Source organism: Typopeltis vanoorti, chromosome 13, assembly GCF_054136105.1.
Source record: "Typopeltis vanoorti isolate ZY-2024b chromosome 13, IOZ_Tvanoo_1.0, whole genome shotgun sequence".
Classification (NCBI taxonomy): Eukaryota; Metazoa; Arthropoda; class Arachnida; order Uropygi; family Thelyphonidae; genus Typopeltis; species Typopeltis vanoorti.
Window position 1 is genome coordinate 124,359,945 of NC_143561.1, and position 26,872 is coordinate 124,386,816.

At 37.2% G+C, this 26,872-nt stretch overlaps 1 protein-coding gene across 1 annotated transcript in view; it reads right to left on the minus strand.

Moving 5' to 3' along the window:
• LOC150100515 (uncharacterized) overlaps positions 1 to 20,169 on the minus strand; it is a 34,587-nt gene extending 14,418 nt beyond the window's left edge. The window contains exon 1 of the mRNA XM_090402718.1: positions 19,993 to 20,169. Within this exon, the coding sequence (XP_090258844.1) occupies positions 19,993 to 20,130 (138 nt within the window). The 5' untranslated portion in view covers positions 20,131 to 20,169. The remainder of the gene's footprint in view (positions 1 to 19,992) is intronic.
• Between the last annotated feature and the right edge of the window lie 6,703 nt (positions 20,170 to 26,872).

Consider the following 26,872-nt stretch of genomic DNA (forward strand, 5'->3'; position numbering starts at 1 on the left):
ACATCCATTTATTGGTAAATATGTCATTTTGGCCTACTTCATTGGCCTCCGTAACTATTTTCATGACCTTGCTCCATCTTATAGGTCCTATTCATGTCACTGTTCCCACGATTCACTCTTAATTGTGTTGTAATTCAGATTGGAGATAATCCAAATTAATCGAATTAAATATTACCAGTACAATGATGTCTTATATTTTTCTATCGACCCCGGGCGGTCGACATCGACCACTTTGGCGACCACTGCTTTAGAGAAAGCAACTGACAATGAAAAATCGGTCCTTGTTGGGGATCTAAATAGCAGAGTAGAAAATCATTGTCAGACATACAAAAATGTTTTGGGAAAATTTGGAGAAAAGAGCAAAGCTAATAATAATGACAAATACCTGTTAGATTTCTGCTCAGGACATGGACTGGTTATTACTAACACAATGTTCCAACATAAAAACATACACAAATTCACATGGAGAGAAGATGCAAGGAATAAGAAAAGTCTCATTGACTATGTTATTATTGATAGTGATGTTTTCTCTCTGGTGCAGGACACTAGAATGAACAGAGGATTTGAAATTGGAAGTGATCACCATTTAGTCGTGAGCAGAATAAAATTGAATTTCATATTGATGTAAGAAGGTTTTAAAGCAAATAAAAGTTGAGCTGCTGTCAGATGTGAACTGTAGACTAAATTACACAAACAAAATTATTCAAGAAAAAATGAAAGAGTTTGGGAAAAGGAACCAAACCTTGGAGATTCAGTAGCAAGCCCTGAAAAAAAAAACATTAATTAATTCAGTCAGAGAGGCATGTGGTGAGGTTGTCTGCATGGATAGAAAAATCAGAACTCCACAGTGGACACAGGAAGTTAAAGAGGTAGTGAAGGAAAAGAAGAAAGCATACCAAAATTTCTTGACAAATAAGTCAGAATGTGCTCTTAAAATTCATAAAACTAGCTAAACAAAAAAGTCATGGAAAGACTTTGGTAAGAACATAGAAAATAAATATCAAGGCGGCAGAAAGAAGCTCAGAAATGGAGAAAATAGTGCTGTAAAAGGAATAAGAGATGATAAAGGTGACATGAAAACTGGAGAAAAAGATATCTTTGAAGTATGGAGTAATTACTTTGAAAAATTGCTAAATAAAACAATGACAGCACAGTGGTAAAAAAACACTGACCAGGCATGCAATCAGGAATACATATCCATACTTGAATAGAAAAGCCATCGAAAGTCTGAAATGTGAAAAGGCAGCTGGAGTAGATGATGTTCGACCAGAAATGCTCAAGTCTTACAGCGGCTGCACTACATAGTTCAGAAGGCATGGACAGAGGGACAAATTCCAGCTGATAGGAGTAGAGCTCTCATAGTACCCATATATAAAAGGAAAATAAAACTGAATGTGAGAATTACAGAGGTATTTCCCTACTGAGTGTTCCTGGTAAGATTTATGCAAATATACTTGAGAAATGGTTGAGAAGGAATTGTGGAAGGGAAGCTTGGTGAAGAACAAGCTGGATTCAAGCCAAATAGAGGTTGTCAGGATCAGATATTCACTTTACAACAAATAGATGAGAAGTCATGGGAATATAACAAAGATCTGTATTTAAGTTTTGTAGATCTGGAAAAGGCATATGACAAGGTGACAAAAGAGAAGCTATTCCAAATGTTACAGTTATATGGTGTCAATGGGGCATTATATCAAGCAGTACTTCACCTTTATTTGAGTTTTAAGTCAGCAGTTATAATAGAAGGAAGTACTGGAAGATGTTTTGAAAGTTTAGGAGATACTGGGATAGGAGTGTTGGTAGCATGCTCCACCTTTGCAACGAGTTGCCCTGGTGTGTACCACCTTAATCCAGTCCTGAAGATACTTTCAGGCGCAAACTTTGTTTGCTCACACTTGGATAAAGGATTAAACTAAATTTATTATACTCTAACCAAGTGAAAAATAAACTTTCAACATCTTTCTCTAAATCCAGAGTAAATTATTAAAAAAGGGTGGCACACCAATTGGCAATTCCTATAGGTAGAGATGACCTGCTAATGCTTCTGCCTGATATCTCCACTTGGGCCTGGCTCCCACTGAAGAGACCTCAATAAAGGTCGAAACTAGTCTGGGTAGTAGCCCTTCCCTTAATGCATAACATTAGACATATCTGCAAGGAGATGTGTTTTGCATTATAGGAGATACTGAGATAGGAGTGTTGGTAGCATGCTCCACCTTTGCAACGAGTTGCCCTGGTGTGTACCACCTTAATCCAGTCCTGAAGATACTTTCAGGCGCAAACTTTGTTTGCTCACACTTGGATAAAGGATTAAACTAAATTTATTATACTCTAACCAAGTGAAAAATAAACTTTCAACATCTTTCTCTAAATCCAGAGTAAATTATTAAAAAAAAGGGTGGCACACCAATTGGCAATTCCTATAGGTAGAGATGACCTGCTAATGCTTCTGCCTGATATCTCAACTTGGGCCTGGCTCCCACTGAAGAGACCTCAATAAAGGTCGAAACTAGTCTGGGTAGTGGCCCTTCCCTTAATGCATAACATTAGACATATCCGCAAGGAGATGTGTTTTGCATTATAGGAGATACTGAGATAGGAGTGTTGGTAGCATGCTCCACCTTTGCAACGAGTTGCCCTGGTGTGTACCACCTTAATCCAGTCCTGAAGATACTTTCAGGCGCAAACTTTGTTTGCTCACACTTGGATAAAGGATTAAACTAAATTTATTATACTCTAACCAAGTGAAAAATAAACTTTCAACATCTTTCTCTAAATCCAGAGTAAATTATTAAAAAAAAGGGTGGCACACCAATTGGCAATTCCTATAGGTAGAGATGACCTGCTAATGCTTCTGCCTGATATCTCCACTTGGGCCTGGCTCCCACTGAAGAGACCTCAATAAAGGTCGAAACTAGTCTGGGTAGTGGCCCTTCCCTTAATGCATAACATTAGACATATCCGCAAGGAGATGTGTTTTGCATTATAGGAGATACTGAGATAGGAGTGTTGGTAGCATGCTCCACCTTTGCAACGAGTTGCCCTGGTGTGTACCACCTTAATCCAGTCCTGAAGATACTTTCAGGCGCAAACTTTGTTTGCTCACACTTGGATAAAGGATTAAACTAAATTTATTATACTCTAACCAAGTGAAAAATAAACTTTCAACATCTTTCTCTAAATCCAGAGTAAATTATTAAAAAAGGGTGGCACACCAATTGGCAATTCCTATAGGTAGAGATGACCTGCTAATGCTTCTGCCTGATATCTCCACTTGGGCCTGGCTCCCACTGAAGAGACCTCAATAAAGGTCGAAACTAGTCTGGGTAGTAGCCCTTCCCTTAATGCATAACATTAGACATATCTGCAAGGAGATGTGTTTTGCATTATAGGAGATACTGAGATAGGAGTGTTGGTAGCATGCTCCACCTTTGCAACGAGTTGCCCTGGTGTGTACCACCTTAATCCAGTCCTGAAGATACTTTCAGGCGCAAACTTTGTTTGCTCACACTTGGATAAAGGATTAAACTAAATTTATTATACTCTAACCAAGTGAAAAATAAACTTTCAACATCTTTCTCTAAATCCAGAGTAAATTATTAAAAAAAAGGGTGGCACACCAATTGGCAATTCCTATAGGTAGAGATGACCTGCTAATGCTTCTGCCTGATATCTCCACTTGGGCCTGGCTCCCACTGAAGAGACCTCAATAAAGGTCGAAACTAGTCTGGGTAGTGGCCCTTCCCTTAATGCATAACATTAGACATATCCGCAAGGAGATGTGTTTTGCATTATAGGAGATACTGAGATAGGATTGTTGGTAGCATGCTCCACCTTTGCAACGAGTTGCCCTGGTGTGTACCACCTTAATCCAGTCCTGAAGATACTTTCAGGCGCAAACTTTGTTTGCTCACACTTGGATAAAGGATTAAACTAAATTTATTGGAAGATGTTTTAATATAAAATCTGGTGTCAGACAAGGATGTACATTATTCCCTTTGTTATTCATTATCTATATGGGTCACATTTTGAAAGAAAGCGATATTAAACTCGATATCGAATTTGGAGATGTTAATGTCAGCTCTTTGCTTTATGCAGATGATGTTATACTTCTAAATAAATCCACTACAAGTCTGCAAGATTCCCTGACTAAATTGAATAACTATTGTAATAGATATAGTATGAAAGTCAGCAATAACAAGACAAAGACAATGAAAATAGGCAGAAGCATTGAAAATATCAATTGCATTTAGAATGGAGAACCTATAGAACAAGTAAAACATTTCAGCTACTTAGGCACGATTTAGTGAAGATATTAAATTAAATATGGAAGATTGAAATATAAGATCTGACAATATTGGAATCTTGACAGGTAACAGATTGATTTGGAGGAAAATTGTAGACAGTAAGTTAGTAATGTAAATTTTTCAAGTAATACTATCATATCCTGTACACTCCTTAAGAATACATGTCAGGAATTTGATGATGATTATTACATGACACCTCCATTGAGTCCAAGGACTCATCACTATCTACCACCCATTATCGCCAACAACAGTATTTTTTGTCTGTAAATTGTGCATTTTGAAGGCCGATTTGTCTGTGTGCAGGATGAAAAACCTGAGTTTCTGGCAGAAAAACCCTGCTACCTCCGTACAAGATTGGCTAACGCTTAATAAATGTTGGGATGAATTGTCTCCACACTTGTTCATACATGTATAAGTCTACGAGGTGGAAAATGTAGAATACTTGATATAATATATGTGAAGACCACATTAAAGGCTCCCCTTTTAACAATGAGAATCAAACCCAGGTCTTTTCCAATTGAAGGGTGCAATGTTCTGCTGTTTTTCTGACTGTGCTATGCAGGCAACTAATATGTTTATTCCAAGGATTGAGGTTAGCTGTGATCAAGACATAAGTAGTAAATGCATGCTACACAACATCAATTTTGAATGCTTTTAACAAATCTTTCAGTCACCCACCTACTGATAACGTCCTTGTAATAGGGAAGAAATATACATTAAGTAATTAATTCTATATTTTTCATGTGCTAACCATTATTCATTTCATGCTAATATGCATGCCATAATCATAAAAAGCTGCAAAATCCTCTATATACAATATCTCCAACAGCCAAATGAAATCCCAAAAATTATAGTAAATGTCTGACATTGTTGAATCCAAGTATTGGTGAGGAAGTCACAGTTTACAATAAGGGTTGGTGGGTATCTTACTAATTTCAGGCAGCAAAAGCCTCCAGCAATAAAACCAACCTAGCCCATCAGTTTAAGCATAGTTAGAATAAAATATAGTTGGAGTATGGTTAATAAAAATTAAAATATAAATTAATATTAAAATTACATGAATGAACAAATATAAAATATTTCTGTTTAAAAAATAAAATATAAAACTGAAATTGTTTAAAAAAAAAGGTTACCTGGAATGGCAAATGGCTTCAGAAGAGAATGAGCACTACTATTAGTCTGGTAACTGGCAAGATAAATAAGGATAGCTGACCTGTTTAAATAACCTAGACAGAACTATTATTATTAATATTACTACTTTTTACTCACTTGCACATCCAGAAATATCCACGTCCTTATTCTTTCCTCTTATCGTAGTTTGGAAAATCTCATCACTGTCCATTCAGTCAATACCTCTCAACTTACATGTCTCAATCATATCATCACTCCTCCTCCCTGTTTTTCTATCTACCAGATTCGGCAGATAACAAGTTCTCAATCTATCCACACAGCATAGATTCCAGAGTCTTAAAATTATTTCAGAGTAATAAGCTGCCTTTATATCCCTCCAAGTTTCATCATCCAATGGAAATCTGGGTGACCATAAATGTACACACAGTAATTCAGATGTGGTTTGATCAAGGCCTTATACAAAATAGATCCTTCCCACCAATGGAGCGATCAACCAAGATATTTGCCATCTATTTAATGTTTCCTTTGCCTACTTCAACCTCTGTTCACCATCACACTAAGATTCGTGACTCCTCCAGCAAGTCACATCAACAGAATATGCTGTCTTTCATCCATACACTGAGTTTAAAGCATTACAAATTTACAACAGCCATGTCCTCATTCCTTTCCTCTTATTCTACAGTTTGGAAAATCTCGTCACTGTCCATCCATTAAATACTGTACCACTGAATTTACTGAGCACTGTCATGCAAGAAATTTTGCTTTAAATTTTGCTCGATGATATATTTAATGCTCTGCATATTTAACATCTATTAAATATACTTTATGTAATTCTAATCTTCAGTAAGTAAGCCAATGGGCCTGGAAAACTACTAGATGTAAGTAAATTTACTGTAGCTATAGCAATTTATTTCATAAAACCCAAAAAAGTATTAACACAGCCAACGAAGAATTTTCTTTCATCTAATCATCATTCAGAGGGGGATGATGATGATGCAGTGATGATTAGATGATTATAATCAAGAGGGGATTATAAAAAGAGCAGAAGGTGAGAGGGGAAAAACCAGAAGTCATCCTCAGAAGTTATGTAAAAGTGTGGTGAAGAGGGGGTGTGAGGAGTAGATTTTTTTTACACGGAGAATTGTCAGTGAATGGAATGTATTACCAGAATGTGTTGTTAATGTAAGGAGTGTTAAGGATTTTAAGATTTTATATGATAAATATGTTGTCAGTTGAATGAACCACCTCTGATGAGTCTGCTGACTCCATGGAGGGAGGTAGTAATAGTAATAACAATAATTATCTTTTATTGTAAGCAAATTCACTACTTCAGTATACTCTGTACTAGACAACCGTGTAACTAATATAGCAGATGCATATAACATATAAGGCACAGAAAATTAACTGATTGGTAATAAGTGCAGGGTACAGGAGAATTCTCTTTATAAAAGTTGTGTCACACAAAACACATACCAAGAAAAATCTTCAGGGTGATATCAATGGGCCCTTTCTCAAGCTCCAAGAGCTCAGCTGGAGAGCACACTATAAGCTTTCACAGTAGCAATTATTTGACTGACAAAATGCCCTCATAATTAGTTAGTTAGTCCATAACTCATGACAGCCATCCTATTAACAGGTTCACCAAATACCACCTCACTCCTGCAACCCAGAAGTTAGAACGTTATTGGTGATTTCAAGACATTAAGAAATACTTTTGCTTTAAGAAAATGTATGTGCGTATCTTCAAGGATTCGACAAACACCTTACAAAGAGGTGAATAGGGCTGTTAACTGAAGATGAGTAGGAAATTAACAACGAAGATGTACACCAGTTGGCAGCTGTGGAAAATGAGCTTGCTAGCGAGACGTTATAGAGCTAGAAGTATAAAAAACTGCAGAAGATGAAGAGAGAAAGAGGGGGAAAGGGAAAAAAAAAGAGTAAAAATTGGCAGAATCGTTTGTTTCTGCTAACAAAGCAATTTGAGGAAATCAACTTGACATGGAGAGATTTAGCAAAGCAGACAAAACGGTCTAACTGGCAACTGCTTGTACGTTTATGCAGAAAGAAAAGGCAAAGTATGTAGAAAAAGTTGGAGTAATGAGTTTTATGTTATAATTCATATAGTTTATTATTTTCTTATAAACAAAGATTAAAATCAGTTTTAAAATGTAATGTAACAAACAGATCTACTCATTTGAGCATTCAGACATGTTAATTGTTAACATACTCTTATGGTTCACATAGTTATTTCTGACCTATCATGGGTTCGTCAGAATGGAAATCTGTCATAAGCAGAGGAGCGATTGCATATATAAATATAGGTAATCCACTTATAACGCAGATGTTAGGTTCCATAGAAATGGCACGTTATGTAAATCGTGTTATGCGAGACTTATATCACATAGAAAAGTAGGATTATGTTCTGAAATCGATTTTTTTTTAAATTACATAAACAATAATGATATATCCAACAAAAAAATATTTTTTATTTAATTCATGTAAGTTAAGAAAGCATAAAAACTATGAAACAAATACATAGTATAAACTTATAAAAATTACAAATTGTACATAAACTTCATAGCACATAATGCATGGGCATTTAAAATAATGTACATATTTTACTTCATCACTGTCTTCAAAACGAATATTTCATAGATGTTCTTTATTTATGAGTGGCTGGACGTCGTCATCACTTGAAATCTCTTGGATATCATTTGTACAATTTTCATTGCATACTTCGGCTGGTTTAGTTATCGAGCAGTCAGTAATAAGCCCTTGCTTACCATTATGCTGCAATTTTTTAAGTTCATAATATGGAGCTAAACAAATATCCAACTGTCTCGTGAAATTTCCATCGAGGGATCATTATCCATAAAATAACTTCTTAACTTTCTTGCCAAATATAAACCCTTCTGCTAATTTCTTTAAACTGAATTCTTAACAGATTCATCACAATCAGAATCTTTGACAGAACTTTCCCTGCCATTCCATTTGGTTCGACGTCTTCTATTAATTGTAGAGTTCCTCCTAATTTAAATCTATTCCGCCATCAGTAAATTCACTAATTTCATTTTCAACCAATGCACAAAAGCCCTCTAAGTAGCCATTACTATAAAAATAAAATTTTTACATAAAAAAACATTACATACTGCATGTGACTCATCAGAAAATAAAGTGCTCAGCTTGAGATTAACACACTTATGACTTAATGCAGAAAATGAAGACAAATTTCAACAATAAACACTTTATACGGTAAACAATTGACGTACATATGTGTGTGTGCTAAAGGATATTTGCCCTAATATAAATTTGCTACTTATAACTACATGCACACTACGGGCCAGACGCAAATTTAACAAAGATAAAATTTGATTTTTAAGTTGCACGATGAAAAATATATGAAAAGATAAAGGGTTACTACAATTTGTAGACCGTGTTTTTATCGTAAACTGTGTTGTATAAGCATTACATTGAACAAGGGTTACCACAATTTGTAGACCGTGTTATATTGAAACTGCGTTGTATAAGTAATGCGTTATATGGGGTTACCTGTATATCGAGATTTTAAAGTATTATTAATATTATCATATGGGCATCTCCATGGAGTCCAAAGGCTCATCATGGGAGACCCAAGGTATCCACAATTGTTCACACATCTCCTTGAACCTATTGACAGTCAAAGTACTAACAATTGACTGGCAACCGAATCCATTCATTCAAACTCTCCAAGCAAAAAATCAAGTCCTCACATCTCTCCTACACACACTTTTACACAACTTCCAGAGATGAACTCTTGTTCTGCCCCTCTAGCCAAGTGCTGAAACGTTTCCACTGCATGAATTGTTTCTATCATATTACCCATCCATTTTCACTGATCAACCAACTTCTGCACAAATCCACACACCACCCATCTATACACCATCAATCTATCATTTTAAGCATTAAAATTAGTTTTAATCCTTCCCCATTGCTGATAATATTCCATTAAACCTCCAACATGAATGGATGGAGCGAATGATCAAGATGATAAGTTGTGTGTGGAATGCGCCCCTGAATCCTCTCCACCCATTCATGTTGGAGGTTTAATGGAATATTATCAGCAATGGGAAAGGATTAAAACTAATTTTAATGCTTCCAATATTTCGTCTCAGTCAGAGACATCTTGAAGAATTACAAATAACTTTTTGTAACAACACACACAAACAATACAATGATAAGTGAAACACGTGAATGAAACTAAAGTCCTATCTAGGTGTGCACCCTCTATGGGTGTTTGCAGGTGGCCTAGGATGTAAAGGGGGATCCCATAATTAATGTCCCAAATTTTGGAAAGTTTTATGCTACCGTATTTGTTTAAATTCAGTTGATTCCTAAGTGCAGAAGTAGATTCAAACAACAGTCTTTCTTTTTTGAATTTACTATGGTGGAGCATGGTGGTTTATTTCCAGGAGATCCTGTTGGTTGTATTCAAAACATGGTCAGGGACAGTTTCACTGGAACAAAGATTGTGGACTCAATTGGTTAGAGTTTTAATATGCCATATTGTTGAGAGGGGGGGATCTGCCTGTATGAGTAGGTTTTCTATATATATACAGAGAAGGAAAGGCCACCATTAGGAAGGCATGTTACCAAGGTGTCTAGGAAGGTTAAACTATTGTTATTTTCCTTTTTCATCATAAACTGGATTCTTGGATGCAGGCTATTGAGGTGACTGAGGAAGGAGTCTAATGTGTCTTGGTCATGAGGCCAAATAGTGAACACATCATCTATATATCTTAGCCAGATAAAAGATTTTAGAGGGGGATGAGTCTATGGCTCGTTTCTCAAAATTTTCCATGTAAAAATTGCCAAGAGATGGGGGGGTTGAAGGGGACCATATAGCAGCAACCTCTACCAGTTTGTAGATTTTGTTCTTCCAATAAAAATAACCAGAATTGATGGCAAAGGAAAAAAGCTCTAAGATATCAGAAATAGAATGCAAAGCAAAATAATATGGTAAGTGGAAACTATGCTTATCGAAGCAATTAAATTGGCTGGCCGTTTTAAAAAGATGTCGGGATTCAAGAGTCATTCCTAACTGCGTTAAACTGAAAATCAAATTTCAATCAAAAAAAGCACTGCGTATATATAAATGTGCTAGTCTGGAATTATCACGAGAGCAGATTGCTGCAACTCGTGCCAGCCACTCTACGACAAACACCACCATCGGCTAATTACAATCCGAGCTCTCTGCTATACTCAATCCTGAACTTTGGCCCATTCTCTTTGACATCTCAGAAGCTTCCGTGCAGAAAGAATTCCAAAAAATAAAAATCAGCACAGCAAATCACTACCTCAAGTTCAGCAGTAGTCAAATTATCTTCAAAAAGACTCAGTGAAGATGCCATCAGTGCCCTAAGACTCAGCCACAATTTTGCCGTCACACCTGAATAAGTGCCGGTGCTAGATATTATGTACAACATTAAACGTGGAATCTGTCACTTAGTGCTAGAAACAGCTGATAACACAAATCATACATCTGCAATCACAATTATGGTCAATCTGGTCTTGCAGACCATGTTTTGGATACAACTCACAGGATCTCCTGGAAGAAAACTACATGCTCCATCATAGTAAATTCAAAAAAGAAAGACTGTTTTTTGAATCTGCTTATGCACTTAGTAATCAACCGAATTTAAACAAATACAGTTGCATAAAACTTTCTAAAATTTGAGAAACATTAATTATCAGGGATCCCTCTTTACATCCTAGGCAACCTGCAAATGCCTATAGAGGATGCACCACCTACATTGGACTTGAGTTTCACTCACTGTTTCACTTATCATTGTATTGTATTTGTGTGCATTGTTACAAAAAGTTATTTGTAATCCTTCAAGATGTCTCTGTGATTGAGACGAAATATTAGAAGCATTAAAATTAGTTTTAATCCTTTCCCAGTGCTGATAACATTCCATTAAACCTCCAACAAGAATTCTTCATAGCACTTGAGCCTCAACATACGAATCTTCTCCATCACTTCCACATCTGCTAGAAACCACGGAAACCAGACTTGAGCACAGTAATCCAGATGTGGATGTATCAAGGCCTTATAAAAAGGAATAACAATATCTTTATCTCTACATATTAGTATTCCTCACAAGCTAAGAAATCTTATCAGCTACCTTGGCAATCCTAGCAACATGCCCTCTACACTTCAGCTCTCTGTCTCATATCATATTGATGGAGTCCAATTCCATCAATATGATACACAGCTTGCAATAGATTTATCCCAAATTCTTCCTCTTATTTGCCATATAACAAAATAACTCTTTAGGATTTCCTTTAGCCAGCTCAGCTAGTTTCTTCTCATAATATGACTTTCACTTGCCTGATCCTTGTACTGTTCATGAGCTTGCTGGTCATCTTTCTCCTTATATAATGTCCACAACATTATCTGCAGCTCATCCTTAATGATAGTACTCATTCAACTCCCACTTGATTAACCCTCCTGACCTTGGGTAGACAATTTGTATTGATTCCTCTAGATGTCCCTTAACTATATCCCATGCACTAATAACATCCTTCCCTTGCAGGTTTTTATGTGATGGTACAGCTTCAAGCTTCTTCCTAAGCTTGTCATAATCACCTTCCTTGTAGTTCAACATATACCCTTTCTTGACAGAATATTTCTCATATTTTACAATCTTTCAAGTCAAAAACTGAATGGGCAAACTGCATAACTAATGCGGCTACTTTGGTTATGGATAGCTCTTTTGAGCCTATGACCTGGTTCAAGCCTTGCAGAAGTCCAACCTCACATCCGAAGCATTTGTCCACGTGCAAGGCGGAAATGGCAAGAAGTAGGGGTTTGCTTTGTAGGGTGAGGTGCCAATATGGCAGCATAAAATTTATTTATTTTTATTTTTTAAGAGTTGAATGGTTACATCAAACCCAGAAAACTTTCTAGTATCTTATCAAAGTTTTCTTTTGTCAAATCCTGGTACCACTTTTTTTTTTTTTTTACTTCGATTGTTACATCAAACTTTGCAGAGAACCCTGAAAATTGCTGCCTAACATGGCTCTGGCACCCAATTCCATGAAGAGCATCTGTTCTGATCACAAACTTACTACCGCATCTGGGATCTTGATGAGAAATATGCTATGAGGACTCTCAATGTACTTCAGCTAAACATCAACGGCACTCAAAAAAAAGATGGAAGAACTTAAGAACATTTTATACAAAAATAACACCCACATTGCATGCTTACAAGAAACGAAACTAAATCAGAATCCGAAGCTTCAAATCAAAGGCTATTCAACATTAAGGAAAGACAGACCAGATCGTTGTGGCAGAGGTCTAGCTATACTCCTATAAACCAAATATAAAGTTACAAATACAAATATTATATATAAAGAAATTGTATCAACTACAAACAGCAATATAAGTAGTAACACTGAGGCTCAAGCAGTCAAGATATTTCTACCAAAAACACATTATTACAATAGTCAATGCATATCACCCAGATAACACAGATATAAATACAGAACTACTTCAACAACCAAGTCAAACTACATCAGATACAAAGATCCTTTTAAGAGATCTAAATGCCAAAAGCCCAACTTGGGGCTCCCCACAACTACATTGGAAATGAGCACAAATAGAAGACATAATTAATGATCTAAACCTTGAGATCATAAACATATCTGTCAAAAAGAACAGGCACAGAATCAGCATTAGACATCACAGCAGTAGATTATGAAACTGCAAGTCTTACCTAGTGGAAAATACTAAAGAATGCCATGAGAGATCATAGACCTATTATGGCAACCATTAATTTGCAGTTAGACCAAAAACCACAAAGAGATCTTGGAACCTTCAAAAAAGCAAATTGGCCTAAATACCCACAACTATTAGAAACATATTACACTAGCACACCCGCTAGTAAAGAACTTGATCAGCAACTTCTAGAACTAACAACATACAGAGAGCTGTAAAAAAATTCAATTAACAGAGGACTCAGGAAAAACAATTGGGTTCCATTTTGGAAAGATCATAATATCAATACTATGATCACCAAAAGAGATATTATCAACGAACAGTTAAAACAAAATAATACAGAAGACAACAGAAAGAAGTTAATAGAATTAACTCAAAACATAGAAGATGAAATTTCTAACTACAAGCAAAAAAAGTGGGAAGAATTCTGCAATAGACTAGATCCAAGAGAAGACTCACAACACTGGAACATCACTAGATTACTAAACAATGCAACACTTCCAGATACTGATCACTCTTCAAACAGTCTCCTCAGGAACCAATACAGCAGCAACAAACAAACAGATGGCAAATTTACTAGCCAAACAAGCAAGCAAGCTGCAATACAACAAAGAAGACAAAAAGCGCAGGAAAAATCGCAAAACATCTGTTAATACAATCCAGAACCTACAGCAATTAGTCAAATTGATCCTGACAAATCACCAAGAATTGATCTTATCTTTGGACATATGATTAAAAACAAGGGGGAAAATAGCCAAAAACTGCCTTCTGAAGATATTTAGCACTTCTTAGAATGCAGGTAAACTACCAAAAATCTGGAAAACATCAGTCATTATACCCTTACTAAAACTTAACAAAAACCCTAGTGACTGTAAAAGCACAGACCAATAGTTCTGACTAGCACTCACTGTAAACTAAACGAAAGAATAATACATACCACTTAGAAAACAAGATCAACTTCTACCAAACTGTATACAGGTCTCAACACAGTATTATTATTACGGGCGACTGCAGGGAGTCCTTAGACTCATCGAGGGAGGCCCTAAACATCATGTCCACACAACTATTCGACATTCTCACAGTATCTATCATACCTTGCCTTGAACTCATTCACTGTCATAGCACCCACAACAGACTCTGGCAGCTAATTCCACTCATTTACCACTCAAAAAGTTAAGAATCCAGCTCTAACACCCTTGCTAACCACACTCTTGTCCAGCTTCCATAGATGTCCTCTAGTTCTCCCACCCCAAGTCCTGATCTCAAAAATATCCTCTGAATCAATCCTATTGAAACCCTTCAGCAATTTGAATGTCTCAATCATATCTCCCCTTTCCCGCCTATCAACCAATTTCTGTCATATTCTTCAACCTATTCTCATAAGGGTCATTCCATAGACCTACTATCATCTAGACCAGTTTATGTGTCATCAATAATTAGTAAGATCTTGGAGAAAGTAGTGAAGGACCGTATACGGCATTGGGCAGATGAGGATAATGTTATCTGTGAGAGTCAACATGGATTTGTGAAAGGGCGCTCTTGTTTTAGCAATATGCTAGCCTTTTATGATAAAGTTACAAGAGCATTAGATGAGGGAAAGGCATATACTGCCATTTTCTTAGATTTAGTGAAGGCATTTGACAGGGTGCAACATGATAAGCTGATATTTAAGTTGCAGCACATGGGTCTGGATGTCAGATTGGTCTCAATTGGATTCAGGATTGGCTGTCTGATAGGTATCAGAGAGTTGTGTATGGTGGGGCAGTTTCAAGGAAGCAAAGGGTTACAAATGGGGTCCCACAGGGCTCAGTACTGGGACCTATATCATTTAACCTTTATATTAATGACACTGTCAGTGGATTGCAAGGGGATATTCAGTTGCTTGCAGAAGATGCGAAGCTGGGAAGGATTATTAGTAATAGTGCAGATGCAGCAGCCCTGCAAGAGAATTTGAATAAGCTAGATAGATGGGCAAATGAATGGGGTGTCAGTTTAATGCAGCAAAATGCAAGGTCTTGAGGTTTGGGAAACATCGATGGGACACTGCATACTATATGGGAGGAGTTATACTGGAGGAAGTAGGGGAGACAAGAGATCTGGGGTTGATGATTGATAGAAACCTGATTTCTATCAGGTTTCTATCAAAAAAAATTTAGGGGACATATTGCAAAGGTAGTGAAGGTAACACAGAGCATTGCTGCAATAATGAGAAGGACACTGACCTGCAGAGATAAAACAGTCATCATTCTGTTGTATAAGACCCTGATCAGACCACACTTGGACTATTGTTCTCAGATTTGGTCCCCAGGATTTGAAGGGGATAAATTAACTGTGGAAGGGGTACAAAGGCAGATAACAAAGATTGTTTCAGGACTGTACAATGATAGTTATGAGGATTGGCTGAGGGAATGTGGACTGCAGAGTTTGGTAGATAGAAGAAGGGGTGATATGATTGAGACTTTTAAACTGTTGAGAGATGGTTACAGGGTTGACAGTGGAGAGTTCTTTCGCTTGGTTGAACAGCAGGAAGGAGTGATGACAAGAGACCATCCCTGGAAGTTACAAAAGGAAACTGTGAGAGAAAGAGGGTAAGGAGTGGTTTCTTTGCATGGAGGGTGGTTGAACCATGGAATTCATTGCCTGATAGTGGTGAGAGCGAGAACGGTCAATGAGTTCAAAGAGTGGTATGACAGACTGTGTTTCTTAGGAGGGGACTTACCCTCGATGAGTCTTGATAGACTTTGTGTTTCTTAGGAAGGACCTCCCACGAGGAGTCTTTTGACTCCATGGAGGCCTGAATAATAATAATAATAATAATAATCTTGGTCACTCGCCTCTGAATCTTCTCCACCTCCTCCCCATCAAGAAGAAACCTAGGTAACCAAATCTGGGCACAGTAGTCGAGATGAGGTCTTATCAAGGCTCAATACATAGGAACAATAACTTGCTTGCCTCTGCTCGTCAATGTATTTTTCAGCAACCAAGTGATTTGATGAGCTGATTTAGCCACTTTTGCAATGTGTCCCCCTAAACTTCATCTCCCTATCCACCAACACTCCCAAGTCCCTGGCATCATCAATCTCCTGGAGTATAGTTCCACCAATGTGGTATACTGCTGCTAATCTTTTCATCCAAAGTATAGAAGATTAATTATTTTATAGAAGTATAGAAGATAATATAGAGACGGTATGATATGTATAGAGATATGTATACAATATGATAGTATAGAGACAGTATGTAGAAGACAGTATAGAAGATCAATTATTTTATCTATTATTATTATTCCTGCACCTCCAAGGAGTCCGAAGACTCATTGTGAGAGGACGCCCACTGTACAACTCTCCGTCTCCACTACTACACAGAACCTCTACTACCAAACACCAACATCAATGCCATCTACTGCCCACAATCACAACCACCACTAGTATTTTTTTGTCTGTAAATTGTGTGTGTTCTGAAGGGCCGATTTGTCTTTGCCAATCAGTCATAGATGACTTTCAAGAAAAATGCCAAAGAAGATAGTAATATTCTTGGATCTCACAGCTGCCTACAATCATGTCTGGAGACACAAATTAATAAAAATTGCATACGATACAGGAATAAGGGGGAATACATTAAATTGGGTTTCAGATTTCATGAAAGAAAGAAAAATGAAAGTAAAAGTTAATGGAATTTATTCCAACATGCACCAAACTTGGGCTGAAGTCCCACAAGGTTCAGTTTTAAGTCCATTCCTATTTCTCATTTATATGAATAATATCCACCCTCACATAATAAATGACAAAAATAGCGTGCTATGCAGATGATATAGCAATCTGGCACACAAGCAGTAATCCTCAACAATCTGAAAAAGTTCTAAATAATTCAATAAAAGGCTTAGAAAAATGGGCAAAGGAACTTTTAAACTACTGATAAACCCAGAAAAAAACAAAACCGAGCTTCTTCTCCACTGGAAAAATTAGACACAATTACAACCCCTAAATCAAAATATATAATACCAAAATAGAAAAAAAACACTGTCCCCAAAATACTTAGGTCTAACCCTAGATACTGAACTGAGATTAACAACTCATATTACAAATATATCCAATAAATCTCCTAAAAAAGCGTAATATCATCAAAAAAACCGAAGACACTCAAAACTATATATATACGGCACTCACATGACCCACTATGGAATATGCCTCATCAATCTAGGCTCCAGCTTCTACTAGCTCAAAAGAAAACCTTGACAGAGTACAATCAAGCAGCAAAATTTATCACAGGTGCAGTTTCATCCACAAATAATTTAAAAGTTCAACAAGAGTGTGAGCTTCATATACTAGAAGACAGAAGAAAACTCTCCACAGTTAAATTCACTAACAGAATCAGGAGTCACCAACAGGATCACATCTCACTCAGGACTTTTGATGCCTGGCCAAGAAAATCTAGACTAAAGAGATCATCTATGTTACAATATGATCATGAAATTAGAAAACAGATTGACTTAGGGCATCTATCCATCAAAATAAGCAAAGAGCCATTATTTTCCACTATTCTACCAAAAAAAAAAAAACACAATGATAAACTTAAATCTTCTCGAACCTTGTTCAAAAAAGGATTCAAGAAAATAAAAGAAAAGGACTTGATTGACACTATGCATCACTTAAACAATCCAAACCATGTCATTGCCTACACTGATGGATCATCTGATTAAGCACTCAACCAAGGAGAGTCAGGGGTTTTTCTAACTCTACCTGTAGGCAAAAGGAATGCAAATCAAAACCATAGCTGGGAAAATAGCTTCAAACTTCACTCCTGAATTAACAGTCATGCAAACAGCTCTCAAATTCTATCTCTCAAATCAAGTAATAAGCATTACAGAAGGAATAACCATCTACAGTGACTGAAAGTCTGCACTTGAGGCATTGAAAAATGGAAAAAACAAATCTCACATAGGAAATTCATGAACTACTAACTACCTTAAATTTGAAAAATAAGAACTGCACACTACAATGGATACTAGCCCATGTATCCATTGCAGTGAAGGTAATGAAACTGATGCTAACTCTGTCGCTAAAATAAGATTGCTAAAACAGAGTGTGAGGAAGAAAAAGAATGAAATCAGTGAAATTAATGAGAAAATAGAATAGAGAAATAACCACAATCACCACCAGATTAAGGACAGAACATTTTAACGCAATGAAAATTCAGCCAGATAGTAGTAGGAGCTATGAAACATGCAAAAACTGTCCAGGAGTTGAACTAACATCTGTCCATATTTATTCTTGTCCAGTAATTGCTGCTGCTCTACAGAAAATTGACAATAACCCTACAGAAAAACTCTACTCCATCAAAGTTCAATGGACTGCCAAAGCAGTTTTACAGATCCACGGTCATATCTAGAAGTTCTTCAATGGACTCAACAACAACCAGGTTCAATACTTTTGCACTCTGAGTCCCCTCCATCAATGCTGCCTCAATTAATTATCTCTCAGTAGGTGTATAAATTCCTGCCATGTGTTCTCTCTTACTTGCAATATCTCATAGTTGAGGTCTTCCACAATAATTACTAAACCTGCACTCACTGTACCAATTTGCTGTTGCATGTCTTGCAGATTATCCCTGGAACTTCCTGGCGTATAGCAGCAACCAACCATATACTTTGTCTTATTGGCCTCGATCTCATATCAGAATGCTTCAAATGAACAGCCATCCTCCAGCCTGTCTACTATTCTTCTTGGTTGCAATTCATCTGCTATCATCAGCAGTACTGCCCATCCTATCTTCTCTATCCTCCCTGAAAAATACTAAATTATTTGCATTCTTTCCCTGTAACTACATCTGCTGTTAGCCAAGTCTTACTAAAGACTCTAACTTTTGGCAAGGTTGCACTAACCAATTTTCCAAAAACTCCTACCTCATGTTCCTGATACTTCTGGCATTAGTATACAGAAACTATAACATCCCTTCAGGCACCCAACCAACTTCATTTCCTGAACTGACTACCCTATCCAGCATTTTTGCTCAGTTTCACACTCCTTCACCTGTAAGTTGAATGAGTGTGAGACTGGGCAAAAATACTGAATTCTCACACTCATTCAACTCTCATCTGCACCTCACGCTCATCTGTATCCACGTAATTGCTAAGTTTTCGAAAGTACTGTGTTTTCAGTAATTTTGAAAAACAAAGCTCTCTGTAAATATCTAACACCAAAAAACATTTTGGTGCAGTCAGCCAGCATTATACAAATCCTTCTTTCCGTCAAAGTCGGATCATGGGTCCACAAACCTCCCTTCTGTACAACCTGCGTATTGATTCAATTGTTAATACCCTCCTCCTCAGTACGCCCCCATCATAGCATGGTCTAACTACTTCACATCCTCCCTGATATAATACTTCTCACCTCTCAGATCATTAGTGCCAACCAAGCCAATTAGTGCTTTCGCCTTTCCTTTCTGCATCACTCATATTATTACTTTTCTGTACTACTAGGAAAACAAGATTTTGTTTATATTTTCATTAAGTACATTTCACAGTCTCTCGGTACAAAATTTTCTGCATACCTTGTTTCTCGCGTTTATTTACATGATGCCTATTCTTACTCGTATGTAATCAATAATAATTATTATTATGTGACGCCTCCATGGAGTCCAAAGACTCATCGAGGGAGAGTGTGCCAACAGCATCGAACGATTGAACCCTTCGAACTACTAACGCGCTCAAACTTAACTTTATGCGTGAGCCATTAGTAGCAGAGGCTCTACCAATCGACCAACCTAAATGCCTGAACAAATCAAACATGAAATGGTACTCACAGTTTTAGGACCCAGATAAGTAAAAAGGCTTTCAATGCAGCATCTTGGTTTAATTATTCCTTTATGTCTTAAAACAGAAAGGTGGACAGACGGCACATTAAAAAACATACATGACCGACAACTCATAGAAGCAGCCATCGCCGTTAGTAACAAACCACACGACGTCTATCTGTTATTCACAAACCTATCTTGAAACAGTACGAGAGCGAAGGTTCAAAATTACAACTCCTCCAATATATATAAAAAATTAGCATAAAAACGAAATAAGTATTGAGAGAAAACTATATCACTATCATAAACTGTATGATAGTTTCACATGTCGTACGTGAAGCGACTAAAGAATTGTCAGTACCCTTGATCATTTTGTTTAATTTGAGTCTCGGGTCTGGGTTAGTCCCGAGGGGGTGGAAAGAGGGGAAAATAGTTCCACTGCATAAAGGAGGTTCCAAGACTGCTGTTGTAAATTACCGACTGATTAGCATATCAGAATCGTTGTCAAGGTCTTGGAGAAATTAGTCAAAAGAAGAATACAGGATTGGATAGATGAAAATGGGATACTGTATGGGTGACAACATGGTTTTGTGAAGGGTACATCATGCCTCAGTAACTAGCTCACGTTTTATAACACAGTGACGGCTGAACTGAATAAGGGTAATGAGTTTACAGGGATTCTACTGGACCTTGCCAAGGCCTTTGACAGAATACCACATGGAACTCTAATTAGTAAACTGAAGCAGATGGGGATCGATATAGAGTTGGTGAGATGAATATGAGGGTGATTGATGGAGAGATACCAGAAAGTGATTTATTCAGGAGTGGAGTTCAAAAGACGGCTTGTGACTAGTGGTGTGCCACAGGGTTCTGTTCTTGGACCACTACTTTTCAATTTGTTCATTAACGATATAGGAAAGGATCTGAGAGGAAGTGTTCACTTGTTTGCTGATGATGCAGAGTTGGGTAGAGCAATTGTGAGTGCACAGGATGTCAAAATTTTGGAGGCTGATTTGGATAGTTTGGAGGACTGGGCTAGAGAAAATTGATGTCAATTTAATGTGGCAAAGTGTAAGGTTATGCATTTTGGAGTGAAAAGATTAGCAGCAGTATATCACATTGGTGGAACCATACTTCAGGAGATTGAGGAGGCCAGGGATTTGGGAGTGTTGGTGGATAAGGAGTTGAAGTTTAGGGGGCACATTGCAAAAGTGGCTAAATAAGCTCATCAAATCACTTGGCTTCTGAAAAATACTTTAACAAGCAGAGACAAACAAGTTATTGTTCCTCTATATCGAGCCTTGAAAAAGACCCCATCTAGAATACTGTGCCCAGATATGGGTACCAGGGTTTCTTCTTGATGGGGAGGAGGTGGAGAGGATCCAGAGACCAGTGAACAAGATGATAGCAGATCTGTGGAATGAACCTTATAAGAACAGGTTGAAGATATGTGGGTTGCAAAAATTGGTTGATAGGCGGAAAAGGGGCGATATGATTGAGACATTCAAATTACTGAAGGGTTTCTATAAGATTAATCCAGAAAATATTTTTGAGAATAGGACTCGTGGTGGGAGGACTAGGGCCATACACGCAAGCTGGGCAAGAATGTGGTCAGCAGGGGTGTTAGATCTAGGTTTTTTACTTGGAGAGTGGTGAATGAGTGGAATAAGCTGCCAGAGTGGAATAAGTTGCCCGAAACAATAATAATAATAATAATAATAATATATTTAGGGCAGTGGAGCACCCAGAGGGGGAAGGCAGGGGGTCCTTCCCCCCCAAAAAAAAAGAAAAAGAAAAAAACACTAGAAAATTTTTCAAAAATCTTTTCCTAATTAAATTTTTTTATATATATTTATGTTGTGTCTTCTATTTCTGTGTGTCTTCTCTGAATATGAATTAGCGATTCACTGCAGTTGCTCAGTCATAGGTCATACGCGATGTGTAGTGTGTATTCTCAAATCGTCTAGTCAACTTCACTTCCCTTCCCCCAAGATTAAATCCTGAGTGCGCTAGTGTTTTAGAGGCATCTTCGTGGAGCCTAAAAGACTAATTGTAGGCGATATAAACTAACCATTATCATTTATCCTTTCGGCTGAGTGAGATTATTTTGAAAGGCGAGAAAACTCAGGAGCAGCAAAGGTCAGGCAAGTTGGGTGACAAGCATGGTAAGAAAGGCAAAACCAGATAATGAGAAGAAACTAGCCAAGCAGGCCAAAGTTCTATCGTTGCATCATGGCAAGTAAGAGACAGAAAAATTATCAAGGAATAACATTAATCAGTGCTGATAGGGACGAGGTGACAGAAGCAGGCAGATGAGTTACTGAGTGACCACTTTGCAAGTATATATCATCCAAGTGAGATTACCGATGTGATATATGCGAAAGAGACAATGTGAGAACAGAGTTGCATGAATGGAGGTTTCAGTTCCTGTTTTACGAGAATGTATACGACTAGGACATTTCGTTCAAATATCAGCTTCGGCTGAGATACAACGTAGTGAAAAAAGGATAAAATAATTCCTTTATATAAATGAAGTTATAAGACTCCAGCAGCAAATTATAGACCAATCAGTATCTCAGGAGTATATTACGTATAGTTTACGAATCTTTCTATTATGTAAAAGTAATAGAAAGGTTCGTTAAAAAGAGTATTCAGCAATTGCCGGATATGAGGAGCAAAAGAGGCTTTAGGAAGCGTCGATCATGTCTTAGTAATTTACTAACTGTTTATAACAAAGTGACTGGTGAGTTGGTGGTAGAGGGATTACAAATTGGTTACATGATGATTCTGCTGAATTATGCATAGGCATTTGACAGAATTCTACATCGTACTCTGTTATGCATATTAGAACGAATGCGGATGGACATGACACTGGTTAATGGATGACTAATGCACAGATAACTAGTCACCAATGGTGTGCCACAAATGTCAGTTTAATTTGTTCATAAATTTGTATAGAAATATCAGTTGTTTGCTGATGATGCAAAATTTGATAGAGCAATAGATAATCAAGGCGATGTGATGATTGCAGATTACAAGCCGAGCCTTTGTAGCTCCATGGAAATAATGTTTGCACCCACCGTATTAGTCCACCCGAAGAAAGATTCCAGTTCGATTCTAGCCGCCGATGAGAGGAGCTTTTCGGATAACGTTTATTATTAATTATAGTTTGGGCTACTATTTCTGATTGGCTACCAGTGGAGACTAACTTCCCCTCAGTCTCCAAAATTTAGATAGGGATAAAACGGTCTCGTCTACTCCCTTGAGAGAAATAAAAGGCATAAGGGTATATTTTTTAGATAACAGGCATTTTACCACATTGATGAAACTATACTCTAGATCAGAGTTTGTCAAACTGGGCCACTTCAACCGCTTTGGCAAAGACATAGCTACCTCAGGCTCCGTGACCAAATTTTACGATATTCTTTATGTCTTTCAAACAATGAAATACATCAGAAATTTGGGTTGTATTTTTTTCAAAACAGGACGACTACACACTGTTGTGTTCATAGTCATGCACTAGCAGTAAAGCGAATACCACAAGATTTTGATAAATATTGCATGATGTAATAAAAATAGTAAATTTTATAAAGCCAAGATCATTTAATTCAAGGATCTTCAGTTCACTGTGTGACGATATAGGAAGTTTACATAAAATTGACTTCATACCAAAGTTCGTTCGCTGGCTCTCTGGCGGAACACTGCTTGCTCGGTTTCATGAACTACGTGAGGAAATAGGTTTCTTTTTTCTGAATGTTGTTCCGAAGTTACATATTAAAAGATAAATGCTGGATGCAAAAAAAAAAAAAATGGCTTACCTTTCGGACATATGTATCTAAATGATGTAACTACTGCAATGCAAAGTGCCTGTGTAGCTCAATGGAAGTGGCATTATTCATCAGTGCTAAAGTACCCAAAGAAACAGCATTACGAGTTCGATTCTGGTCGGGACTAGAGGAAATTTTTCTAAGCCTTTTTCGACAGGTTCCCGAATTAGTCGATCTTTGGCACGGGCAAGTGGATTTTGACTCCTGGAAACTCAAGAAAATCGACCGTAGAACCAACACTATTTCAGACATTAAAAATATTGTGTTAGGATTGGGGACCACCAGATGGCGGCACTTGTTGAGCTGTATCTTCACTGCGGGCTATTTAATCAGTGATAGACTTGGGCCGGCTATCTCTGATTGGCTATCAGTGGAGCCAATCAGAGATAGCTGCCTGCTCAATCTCCAAAAGTTAGATACGGCTAAAGAGGCCTCGCCTACTACCTATACGTGAATAAAAAGGCGTTAGCTGACTTTCTTTCTTTTTCGACCAGTTCTGATAGTCAAACTCTAGCGAGATTTTCTCCCATATAACTCAAGAGAATCTACCATAGAACCCACACTATTTTCAGACATTAAAAATATTATGCTAAAGTTAGGTACCACGAGATGGCGGAACTTGTGAACCGTCTCTTTACTGCGTGTCGCTTAATTAGTGTTAACGTTAACTTAATTAGTGACGCCTTCGGCCAGCTATCTCTGATTGGTTACCAGTGGAGACTGAACTGTCCACTCGGTCTCCAAAATTAGATAGGGCTAAAACGGCCTTGCCTACTCTCTATAACGAATAAAAAGGCGTCAGCTGATTTTTAGCTGAAATTTTTGTAATGCAGGATCCCAGAGTAACGTATACTTCAAACTGAAAGTAAAAGGAAAGCACTCCAATGTTAAACTTTGTAGTGAATGTGTACTTAGAGGAGAACTTGATTGACTAGAAAATCTCCGTGGTTTTCTACTTACGAATGAAATTACTCTAAATAAACTTGTTATGTTTCATTCATGCAATGTATATATTATTTGTGTACAAGAATTCGGGAGCAGCATTTCCTCATTCAGAGAAATTACTATGGATTGAAAATCCCTTTGTTGAATCTGGAAATGCCAACGAATTTTCTTTGAAGAGAAAAAACAACTTATGGAAATTTCGTTTCTTTAAAAACAAATTTCATGGACTAAAATATTACAAAATTTTGAATTGAAATCTTTATGGAATACCCTGAAATAAGCGAAAAAGCTTTGAAATTTGATGCGTTTCGCAACAACATATATTTGTGAGCAAACCTTTTCATTGCATACAGCTAAAAAAAATAGAAGGTAATCTGCGATTACAAGTGACAAATATAATTCCAAATATTGAAGCATTGTGATCAATAGCAAGCTTACCCAAGCCATTAATAAATAAATACATTCATTCTTAGACTTACGTTGGAGTTCTATTCCATCCAGAAGGATGCAAGTCGATACATTAAATCAGCAGTTATAGGATTTAAAGACATAACCGTAATAAATATACTGTCATTTTAATTTTTAAACCTTATAAAAGTGTACTTTGCGTTACTGCCGTTATAAAACAAGATATTAATCGCCCAAATCTTCCTCTACAACCATATATTCATTACCTTCAGTATGTGAACGATCAGACTGTAGCTCTTCTGCTGTAAATTTGTTTATTTTTTTGAAGAAAATATCCAATGTGCTATGCTTATTCCTCTCCTTCTTTTCATCATAAATTTGTTTATAGTAAGCAAACGCATCATGTACTTCCTTTCTACTAATAATAAGCGTTCAACATTGTGTCCATGTCTTCAGCCATTTTGAGAATATCGCTCACTGGAGAGAACATTTCTGCAAGACCCTTCGCTGTGAATTGTTTAACTACTTTTTGTTATCTTTTCTCTCTTCTTTTTCTCGTTCTTCCTCTTCTGCAACAAGTTGTTCCTCCAGTTCAACCAATTCTTTATTAGTCAACTCTTCAGGGGTACTTTCTATGAGTTGAATTATGACATTATCAACCACTTCGAGATTCAGATTGTTTGTTAGGCCTATTATTTCTTCTCAATTTACTAAGGTCTTCATTTTTTTCAAAACCTCCAAATTCGTGCACAAACCATTTTAATGTCTTTTACATATGCCACTCACACATTGAGAGGTTACTCGTCCCAAGCTACAGTAATATTTTTAGTAGCATGATGGTCAGAAGGCCTGTGTAGCTCGGTAGAAGTGGCGTTCGAACTCTATAGCGCTTGATCACACGAAGAAATACTTATAAGTTCTGGAAGAACATTTTTGTAAGCCTTTTTTTTATGACCGGTTCCCGAGTTAATCGATCTCTCACAAGGGCAAGATGGTTTTTCTGCCGGAAACTGGGCTTTTTTCGTCCAGTAAACCCAAGAAAATCGGCCCTCAAAACCACACTATTTTCAGACATTACAAATATTGCGTTAGGATTAGGGACCACGATATGGCGGCACTTTCTAAACGCCTTCTTCATTGAGTACCAATTAAAGAGTCATAGCTTTGGGCCAGCTATCGCTGATTGGTTACCAGTGCAGATTGAACTGTCCACTCATTCTCCAAAATTAGATAGTGCTAAAACGGCCTAACCTACTCCCTATACGGGAACAAAAAGGTGTTAGCTGATTTGATTTGAATTGGTAAATGTTGAATGCAATTCAGAATTGCATGAGAGTCTGATCATTTCCTTCAGTGGCAGAAATGGCTTGTGAAAAATTTCACTACAGATAATAAGCTTTGAACACTGCAAGAACTCCATGATCCATCGGTTGGATCAATGAAAGAGTGTTTGGAGGGAGAAACATAACCCTTGATGTTGGGGTTAAGATCACCGATGTGAGGTGGGAGACCTGGAGCATTTTCTAGAATTAAAAAAAATTTAAATTCTGGATTTTCTTTCACACAACAGCTATCCGTTTCACCCACATAACAATCGATTAAGACATCCTCAATCATTGTTTAAATTACAGTATTTGCAACTTCTTATTGTTTCGATAACGAACTGAAAGAGTATGCTTCCTAATGTTTTTGACGGGTTGTTGATTCTC